We start from the raw sequence: 23,431 nt of genomic DNA, 5'->3' as shown, positions 1-23,431 counted from the left end.
ATTTATTATTATCTGTAAATAGCGTGTTTAGACCCGGCCCAGCGCCGATAAACCCGGCCCAGCGCCGCTGCCCATCCCGGGGGGGGCCGGAGCCCCCCGAGCCTCGCCCCTTCCCCAGAGCCGGGCAGGTCCCAGCTCCACCCCTGGTCACCCCAATGTCCCCCCCAGCAGGTTCAAGCACGGGACACCCCAAATATTTCGTTTTCAGGTCTCACCGAAATGTTTATTACAAAGAATCAAGCGAGCGGGGCGAGTCCCACCCTCCCCCTCCCCACACCCACACACACATCAACGAGAATAAATAAATAAAATAACTTTTTTTTTTTTTTTTTTTTTGTCGGGTCTTTAAATTAAAAGTTTGTGGAGTGACATAAATCATAAATACGGGACGACCCTCTGCCCGCGGGGGGGGGGCCGGGGGGGTCCCCACTGCCCGGATTTTGGCTGTTTGGGCAGGGGGGGCTCAAAGCACTTGGCAGGCAGTGACACCGAGTCCCCCCCCCCAAAAAAAAAGGGGGAAACTGAGGCACACAAGGGTGGCGGCTTGGCAGCGGCAGAGCTGGGTGCCCCCCGAGCCCCCCGAGCCGGGCTGGTGGTCTGGGTAAGGCAGTGACCCCGGGGACCCCCCAGGGGTGGGGGGCTGCCCCAGCAGCGGGACGAGCCCCGACCCGCGGTGAGGGCTGGGCGTGGGGTCACCCCTCAGAGTTGGGGGGCGCAAGGGACGCCCCCGGGGCGGGCACAGGACAAGGCAGTGCCCCGGGGTGAGGCGGGGGGGGGCAAAGGGGGGACGGACAGAGGCTCACGGACGGACGGACGGACAGACGGACACGGCTGGACAGGGCGAGCGGGGGTGGGGAACGGGACGGGAGGGGGGGCTGGGGAAGGGGGGGCGCGGTCCCAGGACAGCGGGGACCCCCCCCTCCCCACCCCCCCAGGCAGGCCAGGGCAGCTGTTAGCACAGGTTAGACCCCCAAAACTGGCTCAGATTCACCCCCCACCCCCCGGTTCAGGCAGAGCCCCTCCAAGGCAAACACATGCAAACCGCCCCTCGGGGGGGGCGGGGGGCACAGCCTGGGGCAGCGGGGAGCCCCCAAAACACACCGCATGCACCCCCCGGCACGGGCTGTGGGGCGGGGCAGGGACCCCCCCCCCACCGCCAGCCCGGGGGTCCCACAGCCCGGAGCACCATGGAGAAGCGGGGGGCACCCAGCGGGCCCCCCCACGCCGGGTCCCCTTTGGTCACTTGCTGTCCCTGGGAGAGCCCGAGGCACCGCGAGATGCGGGGGGCAGGGGGAGACCCCCCCTCAGCAAACAGTGGGGACCCCCCAGGGCAAAGCGGGGGGCTCCCCACGGCACCGCTGGCCGGGCTGGGGGGGGGGGGCCACGAAGGCACCGCACCCCAAAAGCAGCGCTGGCCGCCGCCCCTCACCCTAACGCAGGTAAACATCGCGGCCCCAGCCCTGCCCGTCGCTCCGGGCCAGCCCCTCCGGACCCTTCCGCGGCCCCCCAGCCTCCTGCCCGGGCTCGACCCCCGGCTGGGCCGCGCCCCCGGGGGGCTCCTCCTCCTCCACGGGCTCCATCTCGATGTCCATGCAGCAGGAATCGCCGCGCTCCGCGCCCGGCGCCTCCGCGTCGAACGTGTCCTGGCGGGCCAGGCTGCGGGGGCCCGGCCGGGGGGGCGGCGCGGGGGGTCTGCCCTGCCCGCGACCCCCCGAGTCCTGCCGGGGGCGGCCCTGCTCCCCCTCCGGGTACGGAGCCTGGAGAAGCAACCACACCATGCGGGGATGGAGGGGCTGGGGGGTTACTGGGGGTTACTGGGTGTTACTGGGGGTTACTGGGGGTTACTGGGGGTTACTGGGGGTTACTGGGGGGCGCTGGGGGGCACTGGGGGGTTAGTGGGGGTTAGTGGGGGTTAGTGGGGGGCACACGCTGCTGGCCAGCCTGGCCTGCCCGTGTCACAGCAGAATGGGGAGGGGGGGTTCAGCGACAGACAACACAGGACACGTGTCCCCCCTCTGTCCCCACCCCCGGGAGTGGCCGCAGGACCCCCCGGCTCAGCCCAGGACGCCCCCAAACCTTCGCCCCCCCACCAGAGAGGGGTCTGGCGGCCCCCAGGAAGGCACAGGTGGGTTTTGAAAAAGGCAAATCTGGGGGGTCCCAATCCCCCTCCAGGCCTTGGCAGAGGCACAGACCCCAAATGTGGGGCTGGCTCCAGTCCCAGGGAGATCCCCAGGGCTGATCCCAGCGATGGCCCCAGTCCAGGAACGGGAGCAGGTCCCTGGGGTGACCCCAAAACCAGAACAGTCCCACACCAGGGCCTGCAGTACCCTGGGTGGGGCACAGGCTCCCAAAGGAGCAGCCCCAGGGATGGGCCCACTCCTGGGGGGCTCCCCACGGTGACCCCAATGCCATGGGTGGGTGACCACAGGAACAGTCCCACACCTGGGGGGGGCACAGACCCCCGGGGTGACCGTGATCCCAGGACAGGTGACCCCAGGGACAGTCCCACACCTGGGGGGCACAGACCCCCGGGGTGACCCTGATCCCAGGACAGGTGACCACAGGGACAGTCCCACACCTGGGGGGCTGTGACTCCCTGGGGTGACCCTGATCCCAGGACAGGTGACCACAGGGACAGTCCCACACCTGGGGGGCTGTGACTCCCTGGGGTGACCCTGATCCCAGGACAGGTGACCACAGGGACAGTCCCACACCTGAGGTGGCTGTGACTCCCTGGGGTGACCCTGATCCCAGGACAGGTGACCACAGGGACAGTCCCACACATGGGGGGGCCACAGTCCCCTGGGGTGACTCTGACAGGTGACCCCAGGGACAATCCCACACTTGGGATCTGTGACTCCCTGGTCTGTCCCCATCCCAGAGCCCTCCCGAGCGAGGGCTGGGCGGGTGTCCCTAATGTCCCCTGTGTCCCCTGGGGTCACCTGTCCTGGGGTCAGGGTCACCCCAGGGATCTGTGTCCCAGGTGTCCCTGTGCCCCCCATGTCCCCCATGTCCCCGGTGTCCCCATGTCCCTGGTGTCCCCTGTACCTCCCATGTCCCCAGTGTCCCTGTGCCCCCCACGTCCCTGGTGTCCCTTGTGCCCTCTATGTCCCTGGTGTCCCCAACTGTCCCCATGTCCCTGGTGTCCCTGTACCCCCCGTGTCCCTGTGTCCCCATGTCCCCCGGTGTCCCCGTGTCCCTGTACCCCCCGTGTCCCTGTGTCCCCATGTCCCCCGGTGTCCCCGTGTCCCTGTACCCCCCGTGTCCCTGTGTCCCCATGCCCCCTGGTGTCCCCATGCCCCCTGGTGTCCCCATGTCCCTGGTGTCCCCATGCTCCCCAGTGTCCCCGTGTCCCGGTGCCCCCATATCCCCAGTGTCTCCGGTGTCCCCATGTCCCTGGTGTCCCTGTACCCCTCGGTGTCCTGGTATCCCGATGTCCCCATGTCCCCGTGTCCCCATGCCCCCATGCCCCCCATGTCCCTGGTGTCCCGGTGTCCTCGATGTCCCCGTGTCCCCATGCCCCCAGTGTCCTGGTGTCCCAGTGTCCCAGCGTCCCGGCGTCCCCATGTCCCCATGCCCCCCATGTCCTCATGTCCCCATGTCCCGGTGTCCCCATGTCCCCATGTCCCTGTGTCCCTCCATGTCCCCCATGCCCCCCATGTCCCCCATGTCCCCATGCCCCCAGTGTCTCCGTGTCCCGGTGTCCCCATGTCCCCATGTCCCAGTGTCGTGGTGTCCCCATGTCCCAGTGTCCCGGTGTCTCCATGTCCCCGGTGTCCTGGTGTCCCGGTGTCCCCATGTCCCCATGTCCCTGGTGTCCCAGTGTCCCGGTGTCCCGGTGTCCCCATGCCCCCCATGTTCCCATGTCCCCATGCCCCCCAGTGTCCCCATGTCCCCATGCCCCCATGCCCCCCCATGTCCCCGTTGTCCCTGTTGTCCCCATGCCCCCCGGTGTCCCGGTGTCCCGGTGTCCCCATGTCCCGGTGTCCCCATGCCCCCCGGTGTCCCGGTGTCTCAGTGTCCCCATGTCCCGGTGTCCCGCTGTCCCATGTCCCGGTGTCCCGGTGTCCCCGTGTCCCCACGGTGTCCCGGTGTCTCAGTGTCCCCATGTCCCGGTGTCTCGGTGTCCCCATGTCCCGGTGTCCCCATGTCCCGGTGTCCCGGTGTCCCCGTGTCCCCATGTCCCGGTGTCTCAGTGTCCCGCTGTCCCGGCGTCCCTCCGCCGCCTCACAGCGCGTGCTCCTCGGTGGCGGCGGGCGGGCTGGGGCTGTGCTGGCGGCCCCAGGGGCTGAGGTTCCTGCGCAGGGAGGTGAGCACCTGTACCTGCAGGTTGGAGACGGGCGCGGGGCTGGCGGCCAGCGCCGCCGTGGCCATGGTGCGGCTCAGCAGCGGGTTGGGCGGCGTGCTGCTCGGCGGGTGCGTGGCCTTCCAGTACGCCTCCAGGTACTCGGCCAGGTGCTCGCACGCCTCCTCCAGCTGGTTCTCGTCCAGAACGATGTCGAACATCTCCTGAGGGAGGGAGGAGGGTGAGAGGGGCGGCGGGGAGGGGGATGGGATGGGGAGGGGTGTGGGATGGGGAGGGATAATGGGATGGGGAGGGGATAATGGGATGGGGATATGGGATGGGGATATGGGATGGGGAGGGGGTATGGGATGGGGATATGGGATGGGGATATGGGATGGGGAGGGATATGGGATGTGGGATATGGGATGGGGAGGGGATATGGGATGGGGATATGGGATGGGGAGGGGATATGGGATGGGGATATGGGATGGGGAGGGGGTATGGGATGGGGAGGGGATATGGGATGGGGATATGGGATGAGGAGAGGATATGGGATGGGGAGTATGGGATGGGGAGTATGGGATATGGGATATGGGATATGGGATATTGGGATATGGGATATTGGGATATGGGATATGGGATATGGCATATGGGATATGGGATATGGGATGGGGAGGGGATATGGGATGGGGAGGGGATATGGGATGGGGATATGGGATGGGGAGGGGATATGGGATGGGGAGGGGATATGGGATGGGGAGGGGATATGGGATGGGGATATGGGATGGGGAGGGGATATGGGATGGGGAGGGGCGGCAGGGAGGGGAAAATGGGATGGGGAGGGGATATGGGATATGGGATGGGGAGAGGATAATAGGATGGGGAGGGGGATGGGATGGGGAGGGGATAATGGGATGGGGAGGGGATATGGGACAGGGAGGGACAGTGGGACAGGGCAGGGAGAGTGGAACAGGGCAGAGACAGTGGGATGGAGCAGGCACCGTGGGACAGGGCAGGATCTATGGGGCAGGTCAGGATCTATGGGACAGGTCAAGGGACCGTGGGACAGGGCAGGGACAGTGGGACAGGGCAGGGACAGTGGGACAGGGACAGTGGGACAGGTCAGGGACCGTGGGATGGGGCAGGGACAGTGGGGCAGGGCAGGATCTATGGGGCAGGGCAGGGACAGTGGGACAGGGACAGTGGGACGGGGACAGTGGGACAGGGACTGTGGGATGAGGCAGGGACAGTGGGACAGGGCAGGATCTATGGGGCAGGGCAGGGACAGTGGGATAGGGCAGGGACAGTGGGACAGGGACAGTGGGACAGGGCAGGGACAGTGGAACAGGGACAGTGGGACAGGGACAGGGACAGGGCAGGGACAGTGGGACAGGGTGGGTGGCACCGCGGTGGCCGGGGCACGCTCACGGGCGGGCACTGCGCCAGCTTGTCCGACGCCACCATCTGCACGTTGAGGTGCTTGGCCTGCGACTTCCCCCGGGACTTCACCAGCCGCTGCAGCACCTGGGCGGGAGGGGACAGCCCGGGTGGCCCTGGGGACACGGCCGGGCCCGCCCGGGCTGGCAGCGCCCCCGCCCCGCGGCCGCGCCCACCTTGGGCGAGGTGATTTTGATGTAGACCACGATGGGCGCCAGCGAGGTCTTGGCCAGCTGCGCAGGGTGGTTGATGGTGTCGGCGTCCAGGGCCACCAGCTGCAGCGTCCGGGCCAGCTCGAAAATGCGCTCGGTCTCGCTCTGCACCTCGGCTGGCAGGGAGGGGACACGGCCGCGGGGTGAGGGGACAGCCCGCGGGGACGGCAGCAGCTCGTCCTGGGGCGTGGCCGCCCCGGGGGTGGCGGTGCCACCGCCGTGTCCCCAGGGCGCGGGTGGTGTCGCAGCACCTGGGCAGGGCCAGGTGCGGGAGGGGACGGGGCTCCCATCCCCGGTACGTACCCAAGACATCTGTATCGGGAGCGGGGGAGGAAGGAGCGGCGCGGAGGGGAGGAGAGACCCGAAAGAAAAGAGAATGGGGGGAAAAACACAAAAAAAATAACAAAAAAATACAATAGAGAAGATAAAAGAGGAGGAAGAATGAGGAGGAGGAGGAGGAGGAGGAGGAGGAGGAGGAAAGAGGAGGAAGGAGGAGGAGGAGGAAACAGGAGGAGGAGGGAGGAAGAGGAAGGAGGAAGAGGAGGAAAGAGGAAGGAGGAGGAGAAGGAGAGAGAAGGATGAGGAGGAGGAGGAGGAGGTGGAGGTGGAGGATGAGTAGGATGGAGGAGGAAGGAGCAGGGAGGAGGAAGAGGAAGGAGGAAGAGGAGGAGGAGAAGGATGAGGAGGAGGAGGAAAAGGAGGAAAGAGGAAGGAGAAGGAGGAGGAAGGAAGAGGGAAGAGGAGGAGGGAGAAGGAAGATGAGGAGGACGAAGAGGAAGAGGAGGAAGGAAGAGAAGGAAGGAGGAGGGAGGAAGAGGAGGAGGAAGGAGGAGGAAGGAGAGAAAGGAGGAGAAAGAGGAGGAGGAGGAAAGAAGGAGGAAGGAAGGAGGAGGAAGAGGAAGAGGAGGAGGAGGAAGGAGAGGAAGGAGGAGGAGGAAGGATGAAGAGGAGGAAGGAGGAGGACGATGAGGAGGATGAGGAGGAAGGATGAGGAGGATGAGGAGGAGGAGGAAGGGCTGTGACTGAGTCACGGCCCCCCTCAGCCACCCCCATCCCCAGGATGATGGCACATCTGATACAGATGGAGGCTTGGGGGGCCCCGCCGGGTTTTGGGGGGTTTGGGGGAAATTTTGGGGGTTTTTAGGGGTTTTGGGGTTTTTTGGGGGGGAGTACGGGTTGGGTTTTTTGGGGGTTGTTTGGTTTTATTTTTTGTTTTGTTTTTTGGGGGCTTTTTTGTTTTGTTTTATTTGGGTTTTTTGGGGTTATTTTGGGGGGTTTTTTGGCGGGTTTTGGGGGAAATTTTGGAGTTTTTAGGTTTTTTTGGTGGGTTTTTTGAGTTTTTTTGGGGTTTTTGTGGGGGTTTTTTTTTGGGATTTTGGGGTTTTTGGGGCCGTACCCAGGCTGGAGCGCTCGATGATGGCGCTTGCTGGGGTTGTTGAGCACGGAGCGCTTGGCTTTGTTGAGCTTGGGTTTTGGGGTTTTTGGGGGTTTTTGGGGGTTTTTTGGAGGGGTTTTTTTGGAGGGGTTTTTTTGTTTTTTTTTTTTTATTTTTTGGGGTTTTTTGGGGTTTTTTAGGGTTTTAGGCAGTTTTTTGGGGTTTTGGGGGGTTCTTTTGGGTTTTTGGGGTTTTTTGGGGTGTTTTTTGGGGGTTTTTTTAGGGTTTTAGGGTTTTTTTGGGGCCGTACCCAGGCTGGAGCGGGTGCTGGAGCGCTCGATGATGGTGTGCTTGCTGGGGTTGTTGAGCACGGAGCGCTTGGCCAGAGAGATGTCGGCTGTGACCCGCGTGATGGAGATCCTGGGGACGGGGGGGGGGGACCCCAAAACATCCACAGCCACCCCAAAATAACACAGCCACCCCAAACATCCACAGCCACCCCAAACCCCAAACATCCACAGCCACCCCAAACATCCACAGCCACCCCAAAATATCACAGCCACCCCAAACATCCACAGCCACCCCAAACCCCAAACATCCACAGCCACCCCAAAATAACACAGCCACCCCAAACATCCACAGCCACCCCAAAATAACACAGCCACCCCAAAACATCCACAGCCACCCCAAAATAACACAGCCACCCCAAAACACCCACAGCCACCCCAAACACCCACAGCCACCCCAAACATCCACAGCCACCCCAAACACCCACAGCCACCCCAAACATCCACAGCCACCCCAAACACCCACAGCCACCCCAAACCCCAAACATCCACAGCCACCCCAAAACATCCACAGCCACCCCAAAACATCCACAGCCACCCCAAACACCCACAGCCACCCCCAACATTCACAGCCACCCCAAACCCCAAACACCCACACCCCCCACAGCCACCCCAAATATCCACAACCACCCCAAACACCCACAGCCACCCCAAACCCCAAACAGCCACCCCAAACATCCACAGCCACCCCAAACACCCACAGCCACCCCAAACCCCAAGCATTCACAGCCACCCCAAACCCCAAACATCCACAGCCACCCCAAAACATCCACAGCCACCCCCAAAACATCCACAGCCACCCCAAACATCCACAGCCACCCCAAACCCCAAACATCCACAGCCACCCCCAAACATCCACAGCCACCCCAAACATCCACAGCCACCCCAAACCCCAAACATCCACAGCCACCCCAAACACATCCACAGCCACCCCCAGGACCCCAAAACACCCACAGCCACCCCAAACCCCAAACAGCCACCCCAAATATCCACAGCCACCCCAAACACCCACAGCCACCCCAAACATCCACAGCCACCCCAAACCCCACTGTCACCCCCACAGCTGGGGAGTGAGGAGCTGGACCCGCCCTGCTCGGGGTTTTCTGTGGGGTTGGGGATCCCCCCATGGGGTTTGGGGATCCCTCTGTGGGATTTGGGGATCCCTCTGTGGGGTTTGGGGATCCCTTTATGGGGTTTGGGGATCCCTCTGTGGGTTTGGGGATCCCTCTGTGGGTTTGGGGATCTTTCTATGGGATCTGGGGATCCCTCTGTGGGGTTTGGGGATCCCTCTGTGGGTTTGGGGATCCCTCTATGGGATTTGGGTCCCTCTCATGGGGTTAGGGTCCCCCCCATAGGGTTTGGGGATCTTTCTATGGGGTTTGGGGTTCCCTCTGTGGGATTTGGAGATCTCTCTATGGGGTTAGGGGTCCCCACGTGTATTTAGGGGCTCCTCAATGGGTTTAGGGGTTCCTCTATGGGGTTAGGGGTCTCCACTTGGGGTTAGGAATCCCTCTGTGGGTTTGGGGGTCTCCCATCAGTTTAGGGGTCCCTCTGTGTGCTCAGGGGTCCCCTCACATGTTTAGGGGTTCCCCATGAATTTAGGGGTTCCTGTGTGGGCTCAGGGGTCCCCTCCCAGGTTTGGGGGTCTCCCATCAGTTTAGGGGTCCCTCTATGGGGTTAGGGGTCCCTCTATGGGCTCAGGGGTCCCCTCCCAGGTTTGGGGGTCTCCCAGGAGTTTAGCGGTCTCCCATGAGTTTAGGGGTCCCTCTGTGTGTTCAGGGGTCCCCTCCCAGGTTTGGGGGTCCCTCTGTGTGCTCAGGGGTCCCTCTATGGGCTCAGGGGTCCCCTCCCAGGTTTGGGGGTCCCCTCCCAGTTTTGGGGATCCCTCTGTGTGCTCAGGGGTCCCCTCCCAGTTTTGGGGGTCCCTGCCCAGGCCGCCCCCCCCACCTGCCATCGAAGCGATGCTTCAGGAAATCAAACAGCGCCTTCTGCATCATGTCCGTCACCTGGGGACAAGGACAGCAGGGACAGGGGGACAATGTGGGGCTGGGGTCACCCCCCGAGCCCCCCGAGCCCCCCGCTCACCTCGTAGCCCTTCAGGGACGGCCCCACCAGGATGATGGGGCGCATGGAGGGCACCACGTCGTACGGGGGCACGTGCTCGGTCTGGGGACAGAGCCGGTGTCACCGCGGCTGTGACAGGCGGGGGGCGCCGCCCTCCCCGCCCCCTCCCGCCCCCTCCCCGCCCCCTCCCCACTCACCGACTTCTGCTTCTGCTTCGCTACGTCCCGGGGGCGCGGGGCGAGAGAGACAAACAGGCATGCGTGTTAGATGGGACAGGGACAGGGACAGGGACAGGACAGGGGGACAGGGACGGGACAGGGACAGGGGGACAGGGACGGGACAGGGACAGGGACAGGGACAGGGACAGGGACAGGGACAGGGACAGGGACAGGGACAGGGATGGGACAGGGAACGGGGAACAGGGAACAGGGACAGGGACAGGGATGGAGACAGGGACGGGACAGGGACAGCGACAGGGACAGGGACGGGGACAGGGACGGGGACAGGGACAGGGATGGGGACAGGGATGGGGACAGGGATGGGACAGGGACACAGGGACAGGGACACAGGGACAGGGACAGGGACAGGGATGGGACAGGGACAGGGACAGGGACAGGGACAGGGACAGGGACACAGGGACAGGGACACAGGGACAGGGAACAGGGACAGGGACACAGGGACAGGGACACAGGGGGAAGGGACAGGGACGGGACAGGGATGGGACAGGGACAGGGATGGGACAGGGACAGGGACAGGGACAGGGACAGGGACAGGGACACGGGACAGGGACAGGGACACAGGGACACAGGGACAGGGATGGGACAGGGACGGGACAAGGGACAGGGACAGGGACAGGGACAGGGACGGGGATGGGGATGGGACAGGGACAGGGACGGGGACGGGACAGGGATGGGGACACAGGGACAGGGACGGGACAGGGACAGGGACGGGACAGGGACAGGGACAGGGACAGGGACGGAGACAGGGACGGGACAGGGGTTAGCCAGGGACACAGGTGTGTGACCCCCTGGGTGTGACCCAGGGACACGTGTGTGACCCACCCAGAGTGAGCCAGGGACACGTGTGTGTGATCCAGAGGTGACCCAGGGACACGTGTGTGACACAGAGGTGACCTGGGGACATGTGTGTGACCCAGCCAGGGTGAGCCAGGGACACGACTGTGACCCCCTGGGTGACCCAGAGACACACATGTGTGACCCAGGGATGTGTGTGACCCACTCAGGGTGAGCCAGGGACACGTGTGTGGCCCCCAGAGGTGACCTATGGACACGTGTATGACCCTCCAGGGCACCCCAAAGACACATGTGTGACCTGGAATGTGACCCAGGGACACAGGTGTGACCCAGAGGTGACCCAGGGACACGTGTGTGTGATCCATGGGGTGCCCAAAGGACACGTGTGTGACTCAGGACATGGCCCAGAGCCAGGTGGGTGACCCAAGGGGTGCCCAGGTGACAGTGTGTGTGCCACAGGTGACACTGTGTGTGACCCAAGGGGTGCCCAGGTGACACCGTGTGCCCCAGGTGACACTGTGTGCCCCGGGTGACACTGTGTGCCCCAGGTGACACTGTGTGACCCAGGTGACACTGTATGCCCCAGGTGATGCTGTGTGTGCCCCGGGTGACACCGTGTGCCCCAGGTGACACTGTGTGCCCTGGGTGACACTGTGTGCCCCAGGTGACACTGTGTGTGCCCCAGGTGACGCTGTGTGACCCAGGTGACGCCGTGCGCCCCAGGTGACACCGTGTGTGACCCAGGTGACACTGTGTGTGTCCAGGTGACCCTGTGTGACCCAAGGGGTGCCCAGGTGACACCGTGTGCCCCAGGTGACACTGTGTGTGTCCCAGGTGACAGTGTGTGTGCCCCAGGTGACACTGTGTGCCCCAGGTGACGCCGTGCGCCCCAGGTGACACCGTGTGCCCCTGGGGACAGTCACACACCAGTCGCCCCCTCTGGGGTAGGTTTGGGTGCCAGGGGGGCTCTGCAGGGCCTGGGGGGCAGCTGGGACCCCCCCAGGCCTGTTTGACCCCCCCGTCCCGTGCCGTGGTCGCGCCCGAACCCCCCAGACTATGCCGAGTTTGGGGGGGAGGAATGATCCATTCTCAGTCGCGGGGGGGATGAGACACCGGCCGTGCTGGAACACACCATGCGCACACTGCGGGGGGAGCCAGCCGGGAGGGGGGCACGGGCTGGTCCATCCCATGGGCGGGGGGGAACAGACACGGGCTGGTCCATCCCATGGACGGGGGAATCACAGACATGGGCTGATCCATCCCATGGGCGTGGGGGGAACAGACACGGGCTGGTCCATCCCATGAGCGGGGGGGGAACAGACACGGGCTGGTCCATCCCATGAGCGGGGGGGAACAGCTACAGGCTGGTCCATCCCATGGGCGGGGGGGAACAGACACGGGCTGGTCCATCCCATGGGCGGGGGGGGAACAGACACGGGCTGATCCATCCCATGGGCGGGGGGGAACAGACACGGGCTGATCCATCCCATGGGCGGGGGGGAACAGACACGGGCTGATCCATCCCATGGGTGGGGGGGAACAGACACGGGCTGGTCCATCCCATGGGCGGGGGGGAACAGACACGGGCTGGTCCATCCCATGGGCGGGGGGGAACAGACACGGGCTGATCCATCCCATGGGCGGGGGGGAACAGACACGGGCTGGTCCATCCCATGAGCGGGGGGGAACAGCTACAGGCTGGTCCATCCCATGGGCGGGGGGGAACAGACACGGGCTGATCCATCCCGTGAGCGGGGGGTAAACAGTCACAGATTGATCCATTCCATGGACTGGGGGGGAGGGGAGGGGTGGGGGGGGCAATCACAGCCACGGGCTGACCCATTCCAGGGACTGGGGGGGGACCACAGTCAAGGGCTGGTCCATCCCATAGACTGGGCGGGGGGAAACAGCCACGGACTGATCCATCCCATGGATTTGTGTGGGGGGGCGGGAATCACAGCCACGGACTGATCCATCCCATGGACTGGGGGGGGATGCAGCCACGGACTGATCCATCCCATTAACAACAGGGGGGTTCAGCCACGGACTGATCCATCCCACTGACAACAGGGGGGTTCAGCCACGGACTGATCCATCCCATTAACAACAGGGGGGTTCAGCCACGGACTGATCCATCCCATTAACAACAGGGGGGTTCAGCCACGGACTGATCCATCCCATTAACAACAGGGGGGTTCAGCCACGGACTGATCCATCCCATTAACAACAGGGGGGTTCAGCCACAGACTGATCCATCCCATGGACTGGGGGTGGGGGGGGGGAATCACAGCCACGGACTGATCCATCCCATGGACTGGGGGGGATGCAGCCACGGGCTGATCCATCCCATTGACAACAGGGGGGTTCAGCCATGGACTGATCCATCCCATGGACTGGGGCGGGGGAGGGGATCACAGCCACAGACTGGTCCATCCCATGGACTAGGCGGGGGGATCACAGCCACGGGCTGATCCATCCCACTGACAGCAGGGGGGGGTTCAGCCACGGACTGATCCATCCCATTAACAACAGGGGGGTTCAGCCACGGACTGATCCATCCCACTGACAACAGGGGGGTTCAGCCACGGACTGATCCATCCCATTGACAGCAGGAGGGGTCAGCCCCTCACTGTTCCCCGGGTGCAGGGCTCATCCCATGCTGCAGCTCTGGGACAGCACGTGGCCCGCAGCCCCATGGGATGATCCCCAGCCCGATGGGGTGACCTCCAGCCCCTGTAGGGTGACCCCCAGCCCTGTAGGGTGACCCCCAGCCCCTTTAGGGGTGACCCCCAGGCCCATGGGCTGGCCCCCAGCCTCTGTAGGATGGTCTCAGCCCCATGGGGTGACCCCCAGCCCCATGGGGTGACCCCCAGCCCTGTAGGGGTGGCCCCAGCCCCTTTAGGGGTGATCCTCAGCCCCATGGGGTGCCCCCAGCCCCTGGAGGGTGCCCCCAGCCCCCGGCGGTGTTAGGCAGGCAGCGGGTGCAGCAGGCGGGGCGGGCGGGGCCGTTTTACCTTCCTAAAGAAGGGGATGCGCTTGCTGTGGGCGGGGGGGGTGGTGACACTGCTGACGCTACTCTTAGGGGAGCGCTGGGTCTCCACGGCCTCCTCCTCCTCCTCTAACTCATCGGGGTCAAAGGCAAAGCCAGGCGCCTCCAGGCCACCTGGGGACGGGGACCGCGAGAGGCGGGAGAGAGAAGAGCGATAATGGCGATGGGAGAAGGGGGATGGGGAGAGAAAAAGGATAATGGCGATGGGAGAAGGAGGAGATGGGGAGAGAAAAAGGATAATGGTGATGGAAAAAGGGAGAAATGGGGATGGGGAGAGAAAAAGGATAATGGCGATGGAAAAAGGAGGAAATGGGGATGGGGAGAGAAAAAGGATAATGGTGATGGGAGAAGGGGAAATGGGGATGGGGAGAGAGAAGGCGATAATGGCGATGGGAGAAGGGGAATGGGGATGGGGAGAGAAAAAGGATAATGGTGATGGAAAAAGGGAGAGATGGGGATGGGGAGAGGGAGAGAAAAGGGATAATGATGGTGAAAGAAAGGGGAGGAATGGAGATGGGGAGAGAAAAGTGATAATGGTGATAGGAAAAGGAGGGAACGGAGATGGGGAGAGGGAGAGAAAAAGAGGGATAAAGGAGATGGAAGAAGGGGGGAGATGGGGATGGGGAGAGAAAAAGGATAATGGAGATAGAAAAAAGGAGGGAGATGGGGAGAGGGAGAGGGAGAAAAAAGAGCGATAATAGTGATGGAAAAAGGGGGAATGGGGATGGGGAGAGGGAGGGAAGAAGAGGGATAATGGTGATGGAAGAAAGGGGGATGGGGATGGGGAGAGGGAGAGAAGAGGGATAATGGTGATGGAAAAAGGAGGGAATGGAGATGGGGAGAGGGAGAGAAGAAAAGGGATAATGGCAACGGAAAAGGGGAGGAATGGAGATGGGGAGAGAAGAGGGATAAAGGTGATGGAAAAGGGGAGGAATAGAGATGGGGAGAGAAGAGGGATAAAGGTGATGGAAAAGGGGAGGAATGGAGATGGGGAGAGGCAGGGAAAGGCACAGGGATGGAAGAGGAGAAGCAGAGGAAGGGGAGCCCGGGGGAAATTGGGGTCACCCTGCCTGCACCCGGGGTGGAGGGGACGAAGGGGTCACCCAGGGGACCCCCAGGCTGGAGCTGGGACACTCTTACCGCTGGCAGGGGGCGTGGGCCGGCGCGTCCCCGTCACCACGTCGCCCAGGCTGGAGCTGGAGTTGTCGCCCGATTTGCTGCGTGGGAGGAGCACAGGGAGAGCGATGAGTGAGGGATCGGGGGGTTCAGGCAGAGCTGGGGGGGGATCAGGGTGAGCCCCCACCTCGAGCTCAAGCGGTTCTGCCTCATCTTCTGCTCCTGCAGCAGCCGCATGTTCTCCAGCTTGACGGGGCTGGGGATGAATCCCACCTCGCAGCCCTCCTTCACCAGCCGCCCGATCCACCAGTCGTTGTTGTACTTCTGCTCCGCGCAGGGAGGGGGAAAAAAAAAAAAAAAAAACATTTTAAAACGCCCCCAAAAGCCAGCCCGGCGCTGCCCCCCGCCCCTCCCCACGCCCCCAGCCCGCTGCCACCTCCTTGATGTGCAGGAAGTCCTTGGGCTCGAAGCAGATGGCCATGCCCTGCACCGGCACGTCGTCGCTGGCCGAGGGGTTGTAGCCCACGTTGGTGCGCACGGCGAAGGCAACCGGCTTGGTCTGCCGACGGGAGAGGGGTGGGCATGGCCCCCCGGCCCAGACGGGGAGATCCCGCCCCAAAACGGGGAGATCCCGCCACAAAACGGGGAGATCCCGCCACAAAACGGGGAGATCCCGCCCCAAAACGGGGAGATCCCGCCTCAAAACGGGGAGATCCCGACTCAAAACGGGGAGAGATCCCGACTCAAAACGGGGAGATCCCGCCCCAAAACGGGGAGAGATCCCGACTAAAAACGGGGAGATCCCGCCACAAAACGGGGAGATCCCGCCTCAAAACGGGGAGATCCCGACTCAAAACGGGGAGATCCCGCCCCAAAACGGGGAGATCCCGACTAAAAACGGGGAGATCCCACCCCAAAACGGGGAGAGATCCCACCCGCAGCCACCCCAAAATGGGGAGAGATCCCACCCCAAAACAATGAGATTCCACCCGCAGCCACCCCAAAACAGGGAGATCCCACCCCAAAACGGGGAGAGATCCCATCCTCAGCCGCCCCAAAATGGGGATATCGAACCCCCAGCCACCCCAAAACAGGGAGATCTCACCCCAGAACAATGAGATTCCACCCTCTGCCACCCCAAAACAGCGAGATCCCACCCCCTGCCACTCCAAAACAGGGATATTCCACCCTCAGCCACCCCAAAACAATGAGATTCCACCTTCAGCCACCCCAAAAAGGGGAAATTTCACCCTCTGCCCCCCCAAAACAGGGAGATGCCACCCCAAAACAGGGAGAGATCCCACCCTCTGGTACCCCATAAAGGAGGAGATCGAACCCTCTGCCACCCCAAAAAAGCAAGATCCCACCCTCTGCCATTCCAAAACGTGGACATTCCACCCTCTGCCACCCCAAAGCAATGAGATTCCACTCTCAGCCACCCCAAAACGGGCAAATCCCACTCTCTGCCACCCCAAAACCGGGAGATCCCACCCCAAAACCGGGAGATCCCACCCCAAAACAATGAGATGCCGCCCCCTGACCCACCCCCGGCCGGGCGCGTGTCCCTGCCGGTGTCACCAGCCGGGCTCGGCTCCTCCCCAGAGCCCAGCCGTCCACCAGCCCGGCCGGGAGCTAATGAGGGCTCATTAGCTGATTGCCCCGAGCCCCCACAGCGTGCCGGACACTCAGGGGCAGAACCCAGGCTCCAGCTCCGCCCAGTAAACCCCGCTGCCTTCCCAGTGATCCCAGTGGGACGGGCCGGGGATGGGGGAAGGGGGTTCAGGGGGTTTTGGGGGTTCAGGGGGGCTCCATCCCGCCTGTCCCACCTTGGCTTTCTCCAGCTGAGCCATGGCCTGGCGCTCAGCCTCCTTGCGCAGCGCCTCCCGATCCTCCTCCAGCGACACATCCGAGTCCGAGGGGCGGCTGGTGTAGGACTCGGCCGAGCCCTGCGGCAGCGGGGAGGGGGCTCAGCCCACCCTGAGCCCCCCCAGCACAGCGAGACCCTCCCCAGTTCCACCCCGCGCTCTCACTGGGGCCGGTGCGAGCCACGCGGGGCTGGCCGGAGCCACCGCGGCGGGGTCAGGGCGGGAGAGGGACACGGCAGGAGAGGGACACACACGGCGGGACAGGGACACACAGGGCAGGACAGGGACACACAGGGCAGGACAGGGACACACACGGCAGGAGAGGGACACACACAGGGCAGGAGAGGGACACACACAGCAGGACAGGGACACACACGGCAGGAGAGGGACACACAGGGCAGGACAGGGACACACACGGCAGGACAGGGACACACAGGGCAGGAGAGGGACACACACATGGCAGGAGAGGGACACACACATGGCAGGACAGGGACACACAGGGCAGGAGAGGGACACACACATGGCAGGACAGGGACACACACGGCAGGACAGGGACACACACGGCAGGAGAGGGACACACACAGGGCAGGAGAGGGACACACACAGCAGGACAGGGACACACACGGCAGGAGAGGGACACACAGGGCAGGACAGGGACACACAGGGCAGGACAGGGACACACACAGGGCAGGACAGGGACACACAGGGCAGGACAGGGACACACACAGGGCAGGACAGGGACACACACGGCAGGAGAGGGACACACATGGCAGGAGAGGGACACACAGGGCAGGAGAGGGACACACACGGCGGGACAGGGACACACACACGGCAGGACAGGGACACACATGGCAGGAGAGGGACACACACATGGCAGGACAGGGACACACAGGGCAGGAGAGGGACACACACAGGGCAGGAGAGGGACACACACGGCGGGACAGGGACACACACGGCAGGACAGGGACATACATGGCAGGACAGGGACACACACGGCAGGACAGGGACACACACGGCAGGAGTGGGACACACACGGCGGGAGAGGACAGGGACACACACAGCAGGACAGGGACACACACGGCGGGACAGGGACACACATGGCAGGACAGGGACACACACGGCGGGACAGGGACACACATGGCAGGACAGGGACACACACGGCGGGACAGGGACACACACGGCAGGACAGGGACACACATGGCAGGACAGGGACACACACGGCAGGAGAGTGACACACATGGCAGGACAGGGACACACACGGCAGGAGAGGGACACACACGGCATGAGAGGGACACACACAGGGCAGGACAGGGACACACACATGGCAGGAGAGGAGAGGAGAGGAGAGGGACACTCATGGCAGGAGAGGGACACACACAGCAGGACAGGGACACACACGGCGGGACAGGGACACACATGGCAGGAGAGGAGAGGGACACACATGGCAGCAGAGGGACACACACGGCAGGACAGGGACACACACGGCACCTGTTGTCACCGCTCCGGCTGGGAACGCGACACCGGCACGGCGCCCGCTCCTCTCCCAAAGCCGGGAGGGCAGCGGGGACCCCCCGAGTGTCCCCCAGCTCAGGGGACAGCGCTGTCCCCTGCACGGTTTGGGGACAGGGCGCTGTGGGGCTGCTCGGGGTCATCCGGGGACAAGGCTGGGGGGCTGGGGACCCCCTGCTCAGCCCACAGTGACAGCGGGGACACGCAAGGGACGCCCTGTCGCGGGGGGTGACATGTGGGACATCCCCCCACAACCCCCTAAAACCCCCCCCAGAGTCTCTGGGGGCTGCGGGACCCCCAGCCTTGCCCAACACGGGGGATTTGGGGGTCACCCAGCCCCTTCGCACAGCCCCCCGCCCCCGTGGACCCCGGGGGGGGGACCCCTCCCCAAAACTCCCCCTCCTCCTGCCCCACTGACGCGACTTTTTGGGGGTCACCATAACCTGGGCACGACCCCCTCACCCCACAGCCCCCCGCAGGGAGCCGGGGGGGGGTCAGAGCGGGCCGGGGGTGCCGGGGGGCGGCGGGGGTCGCTCACCGCGGCGGCGGGGTGGTCTTTGCCGGGGATCTCCATGGTGGCAGGGCCGGGGGAGCGGGGCGGGCGCAGGGCTGGGCGGGGGGCTCAGGTTTCACCCCGGGTATATTTAGCCCAGGGCAGGGCGGGGGGTGGGGGCCGGGGGGGGGCCACAGGGGTTGGTCCCTTCCTCGGCACCCCAAAAAGGGGAAGGGGATCTCTGGGGGGGCTGCGATTTTTGGGGGGAGACCCCTCCAGCGCTCTCCAGAGCAGAGGGCACAGCTCGGTGTGACCCCACCTCAATTCCCGGGGGGGCAGAGGAGAGCTGGGACCCCCCAAAAGTGGCGGGGGCCCCCCTCACCTGGCGGACGAAGCTGTTGGAGGTGGTGTCGGAGGAGGTGCTGCCGTCCGAGCGCTTGAAGCGGCTCTTGCGCCGGCTGTACTTGCCCTGGGGACAGGGGAGGGGGCGGCAGGGCAGCGCTGGACCCCCCAAAACTCCCCACAGAGCCCGGGGGGCAGCGCTGGACCCCCCAGAACTCCCCACAGAGCTCCGGGGGCAGCGCTGGACCCCCCAAAACTCCCCACAGAGCTCCGGGGGCAGCGCTGGACCCCCCAAAACTCCCCACAGAGCCCGGGGGGCAGCGCTGGATCCCCCAAAACTCCCCACAGAGCTCCGGGAGCAGCGCTGGACCCCCCAAAACTCCCCACAGAGCTCCGGGAGCAGCGCTGGACCCCCAGCCCCCCCTCCCCCGGGGGGACTGGGGAAGGGGATGGGATCCATGGGATGAGATGGGATTTATGGGATGGGATCAATGGGATGGATGGGATGGGATTTATAGGATTGATGGGATGGGATGGGATGGGATGGGATGGGATGGGATGGGATGGGATGGGATGGGATGGGATGGGATGGGATGGGATGGGATTTATGGATTTATGGGATTTATGGGATTTATGGGATTTATGGGATGGGGGTGTGACACCTGTGGGGGCTCCCCACGCCCCCCTCCACCACCCCAGTGCCCGAGACCCCCCCCAGAGTGCGCACCCACCCCGACGGGACCCGCTCCCTCCTTTGGGATGGGCTGGAGGAGGTGGGGGTGTCCCAGTGCCCCCCCAGGGGGAGGTAAAGGGGGGGAAACGCTGAGGGGAGAGGGGCTGTCACCTCCCCAGTGTCCCCGAGGGACAGCTGGGCCCAGCTGCCACCCGGCCCGGGGGTGGGGGGTCCCCACGTTGGGTATTTTTAGGTCCAGGACCCCCCCACAGGGTTGGGGCTCAGCTCCCCCTGTCCCCAAACCCTGGGAACCCCCAAAAACCCCAAAAACCCCAAAAACTATCCCCCACCCTCCCAGCATGGTGCCCCCCAAGAGCACAGAGAGGGGGGGGGTCTGTCCCCAGTGCCCCCCACCCCTCTGGGACCCCCAAACCAGAGGGGACAAGCCGAGGGAAGAAGTGGGGGTGGGGGAGCACCCCAAGAGTTTTCCCAATTCCTTAAACTTTCCCTTTGGACACAACCCCCCCAAATCCCCACCTGCCCACTGGGGGCGTGGATTTGGGGTCTCGCCGAGGCTTGGGGGGCGGACACGCTTTTTTGGGGTGCTGGCAGGGCGGCACCACCCCATTATCCGTGTCAGGATTTAGGGGGGAAAGGGGAGAACCCCATTTACCGCCGCCAGCCCCACGGGGGAATCCCGCGGGGTGAACCCCCCCCCCCCCGCTCCCTCCGGGGGTGCTGGCGCCCCCCCAAAACCCGCGGGGGTGTCACCTGGAGCGCGGCGTTGTCCAAGACGTCCATCTGGATGTCCTGCGTGGAGCTGTAGGGGGTCCGGGCCATGCCGCCTTCCCGCACCATGGACGCGCCGGGCTCGGCGGGATTTTGGGATGGGTGGGTGGGTGGATGGCGGGGGGGGAAGAAGCACACAGAGGAAGATGATGACGATGACGATGAAGCTCAGGCCTGGCCCCCGCGGTGACGGAGCGGCAGGAGGAGGAGGAGGAGGAGGAGGAGGAGGAGGAGGAAGGAGGAGTGGGGATGGCGCAGGGGGGCGAGGCCGCTCCCGCACCGCCTTCCCGGGGGGATGGGGGATGCGGGAATGCGCCCCCCTCCTCTGCTCGATCCCACGTGCGGCACCCCCGCAGCGGCTCCTTCCCAAAAAACGCGGCGCTCAGGGGCTCCTCCCTCCCCAAATTGGGGGGCGACGCCGTTTGCCCACTTGCGGGCTGGGAGGGGACCCCAAAAAATGCCGGGGGACCCCAGGAAGGAGCAGCGCCCGGAGAGGGATCTGCTAGTTTGGGAATCCAGTATTCCCTTGCCCCAAAAATGCAGCTTTTATCCCCAAATCTTCCCCTGAACCCCCCGGGACGAGCACAGGGGAGGACCCCCACACCCCTCTGGCTTCTCCTGGCAGGACAGTGTCGCCTGTCCCCCACCCGGGGCACCTTGGGGACAATCCTGCCTCCCCAGGGACCCCGGGATGGAGGAGCCGAACCCCCCCGATCCCAGCTGAGTCCCCCCCCACCGCTCCCTCCGGCTGTTGGAAAGTTAAAAATTCCTTTTCCCCCACCCCCCTCTAGCCTGGCCCCGCTCCAGAGGGGCTTTTCCTGCTCCCATCCCGCCTCCCGGGACAGCTGACAGCGAATTTTCCACCCCCGGCCCCCATCCATCACCCGCGACACTTCCACAGGGACGGGAGGTCACCCCGGGGACCCCAACCCGTGCCTGCAAAACTCCCCCCGACCCCAACCCTGCTTCTCCGAGGTGGGGATGAAATTCCTGGTGGTCCCAGGGGTGTTTTTGGGGGGCAGCGCAGAGCCGGGGGGGTTTTTTCCAGCCGGGATCCTGCCCGGGGGCGGAGGCGAGCGCACCATTGCCTGGCACAGCGTGGGAGAGCAGCAATCACGGCATCAAATCCTCGCTGCTGCAGCTCCCAGCGCGAGCATCCCGCCGTGGATATTCCCAAAAATAAAAAAAAAAAAAAAAAAATTTGAGGAGAACCCCAAAAATCTCCTTAGAACCTCCCCCGGGCATCATCATCATCATCATCTTCATCCATCCCTACCTGAAACTCCTCAAATTTGGGCTCAGCTGTGTTTGCTCCTCCTGGCATCCTCGGGAAGCGCAGGGTGGCACTGGCACAGGGCCGGGCGACACTCGCGGTGCCACCGCCATTGTCGCGTCCCCACGCGGGGACACGATGGCGGCGGGGACACGATTCCCACCCCGAGCCCTTCTCCCGCCTCGGGAGCCGCCGGATCTGGCTGTTTGTTTAAGGAAAATGATGAGTCAGTTTTGAAACAGAGCGAGCCTGTGTTTACCCGTGTTTTTTCCTGGGGAAAAGAACCAAAAATCTGGCGGCAGCGGCTCCTCAGCTCCCGCCATATGTCGGCTGCGATCCCCCGGGAACCGGCAGCATCCCCGCCCCGGGGGGTCACCGGGGGATTTCGGGGGATAACCGGGGGATTTCGGGGATTATCGGGTGATTTTGAGTGATAAACGGGAGATTTCGGGGGATAACCAGGTGATAACCGCGTGACTTTTTGGGATAACCGGGTGGTTTCAGGGGATAACCGGGTGATTTATGGGAATAACCGGGTGATTTCGGGATAACCGGGGGATAACCGGGTGATTTTGGGGAATAACTGGGGGATTCTGGGGGATAACCGGGTGGTTTTGGGGATTATCAGATGATTTTAGGGGATAACCGGGTGATAACCGGGTGATTTTGGGGAATAACCGGGGGATTTTGGGGAATAACCGGGTGTTTTTGGGATTATCAGGTGATTTTGAGGGATAACCGGGAGATTTCGGGTGATAACTGGGTGATTTTTTGGGATAACCGGGTGATTTCGGGATAAACGGGTGATAACCGGGTGATTTCGGGGGTTCACTTGGTGATTTTGGGGGATAACCGGGTGATTTTGGGGGATGATCAGGTGATTTTAGGGGATAACCGGGTGATTTCGGGGATAACCGGGTGATTTTGAGGGGTAACCAGGTGATAACCGGCTCAGTTTTTGGAGATAACCGGGTGATTTCGGGTGATAACCGGGTGATTTTTGAGATAACCGGGTGATTTCGGAGATAACCGAGTGATTTTAGGGGGTAACCGGGTGATTTCTTGGGATAACTGGGTGATTTTGGGTGATAACCGGGTGATTTCTGGGGATAACCAGGTGATTGTGAGTGATAACCGGGTGATTTTTGGGGGGTGACTGGGTGATTTTGGGGATAACCACGTGATAACCGGGTGATTTTGAGAGATAACCGAGTGATTTTTTTAGGATAACCGGGTGATTTCGGGTGATAACCGGGTGATAACCGGGTGATTTTGGGGAATGACCGCGTGACAATCGGGAGATAACCAGGTGATTTTTTAGGATAACCAGGTGATTTCGGGGAATAACTGCGTGATTTTGGGGATAACCAGGTGATTTTTTGGGATAACCGTGTGATTTCTGCCAGACTTCCCAGCACAGGCCAGGATGATCCCAAAGCAGATCCAGCCTCCCAGTATAGACCAGTCTAGGCTCAGCACGGGGCCAGTCCTCCCAGTATGGATCAGACAGGTCCAGTTCTCCCAGGAAGGGCTGGGGTGAGACCTGAATCCTCAGCCCTGCGCTTCCC

At 63.5% G+C, this 23,431-nt stretch overlaps 1 protein-coding gene across 2 annotated transcripts; it reads right to left on the bottom strand.

Moving 5' to 3' along the window:
* Positions 1-216: 216 nt before the first annotated feature.
* CACNB1 (calcium voltage-gated channel auxiliary subunit beta 1) lies at positions 217-22,037 on the bottom strand. 2 transcript variants are annotated; one of them, XM_056512241.1, is made up of 15 exons: positions 21,867-22,037; positions 20,573-20,764; positions 19,169-19,255; positions 16,746-16,865; positions 15,356-15,478; positions 15,107-15,243; positions 14,944-15,020; positions 13,769-13,917; positions 9,742-9,822; positions 9,604-9,662; positions 7,620-7,729; positions 5,899-6,050; positions 5,714-5,809; positions 4,324-4,509; positions 217-1,757 (listed from the first exon to the last, which is right to left on the bottom strand). In XM_056512241.1, the coding sequence occupies exons 2-15, from the start codon at positions 20,657-20,659 to the stop codon at positions 1,431-1,433; spliced, it is 1,791 nt and encodes a 596-aa protein (XP_056368216.1). In that variant the 5' UTR covers positions 20,660-20,764; positions 21,867-22,037; the 3' UTR covers positions 217-1,430. The 2 variants fall into 2 exon arrangements, with proteins under 2 accessions (XP_056368216.1, XP_056368217.1); XM_056512242.1 differs by lacking the exons at positions 19,169-19,255; positions 20,573-20,764; positions 21,867-22,037 and adding an exon at positions 18,832-18,895.
* Between the last annotated feature and the right edge of the window lie 1,394 nt (positions 22,038-23,431).

This window comes from Oenanthe melanoleuca, chromosome 27, assembly GCF_029582105.1.
Source record: "Oenanthe melanoleuca isolate GR-GAL-2019-014 chromosome 27, OMel1.0, whole genome shotgun sequence".
Lineage (NCBI taxonomy): Eukaryota > Metazoa > Chordata > Aves > Passeriformes > Muscicapidae > Oenanthe > Oenanthe melanoleuca.
This window is presented reverse-complemented; position numbering and strand designations above follow the sequence as displayed.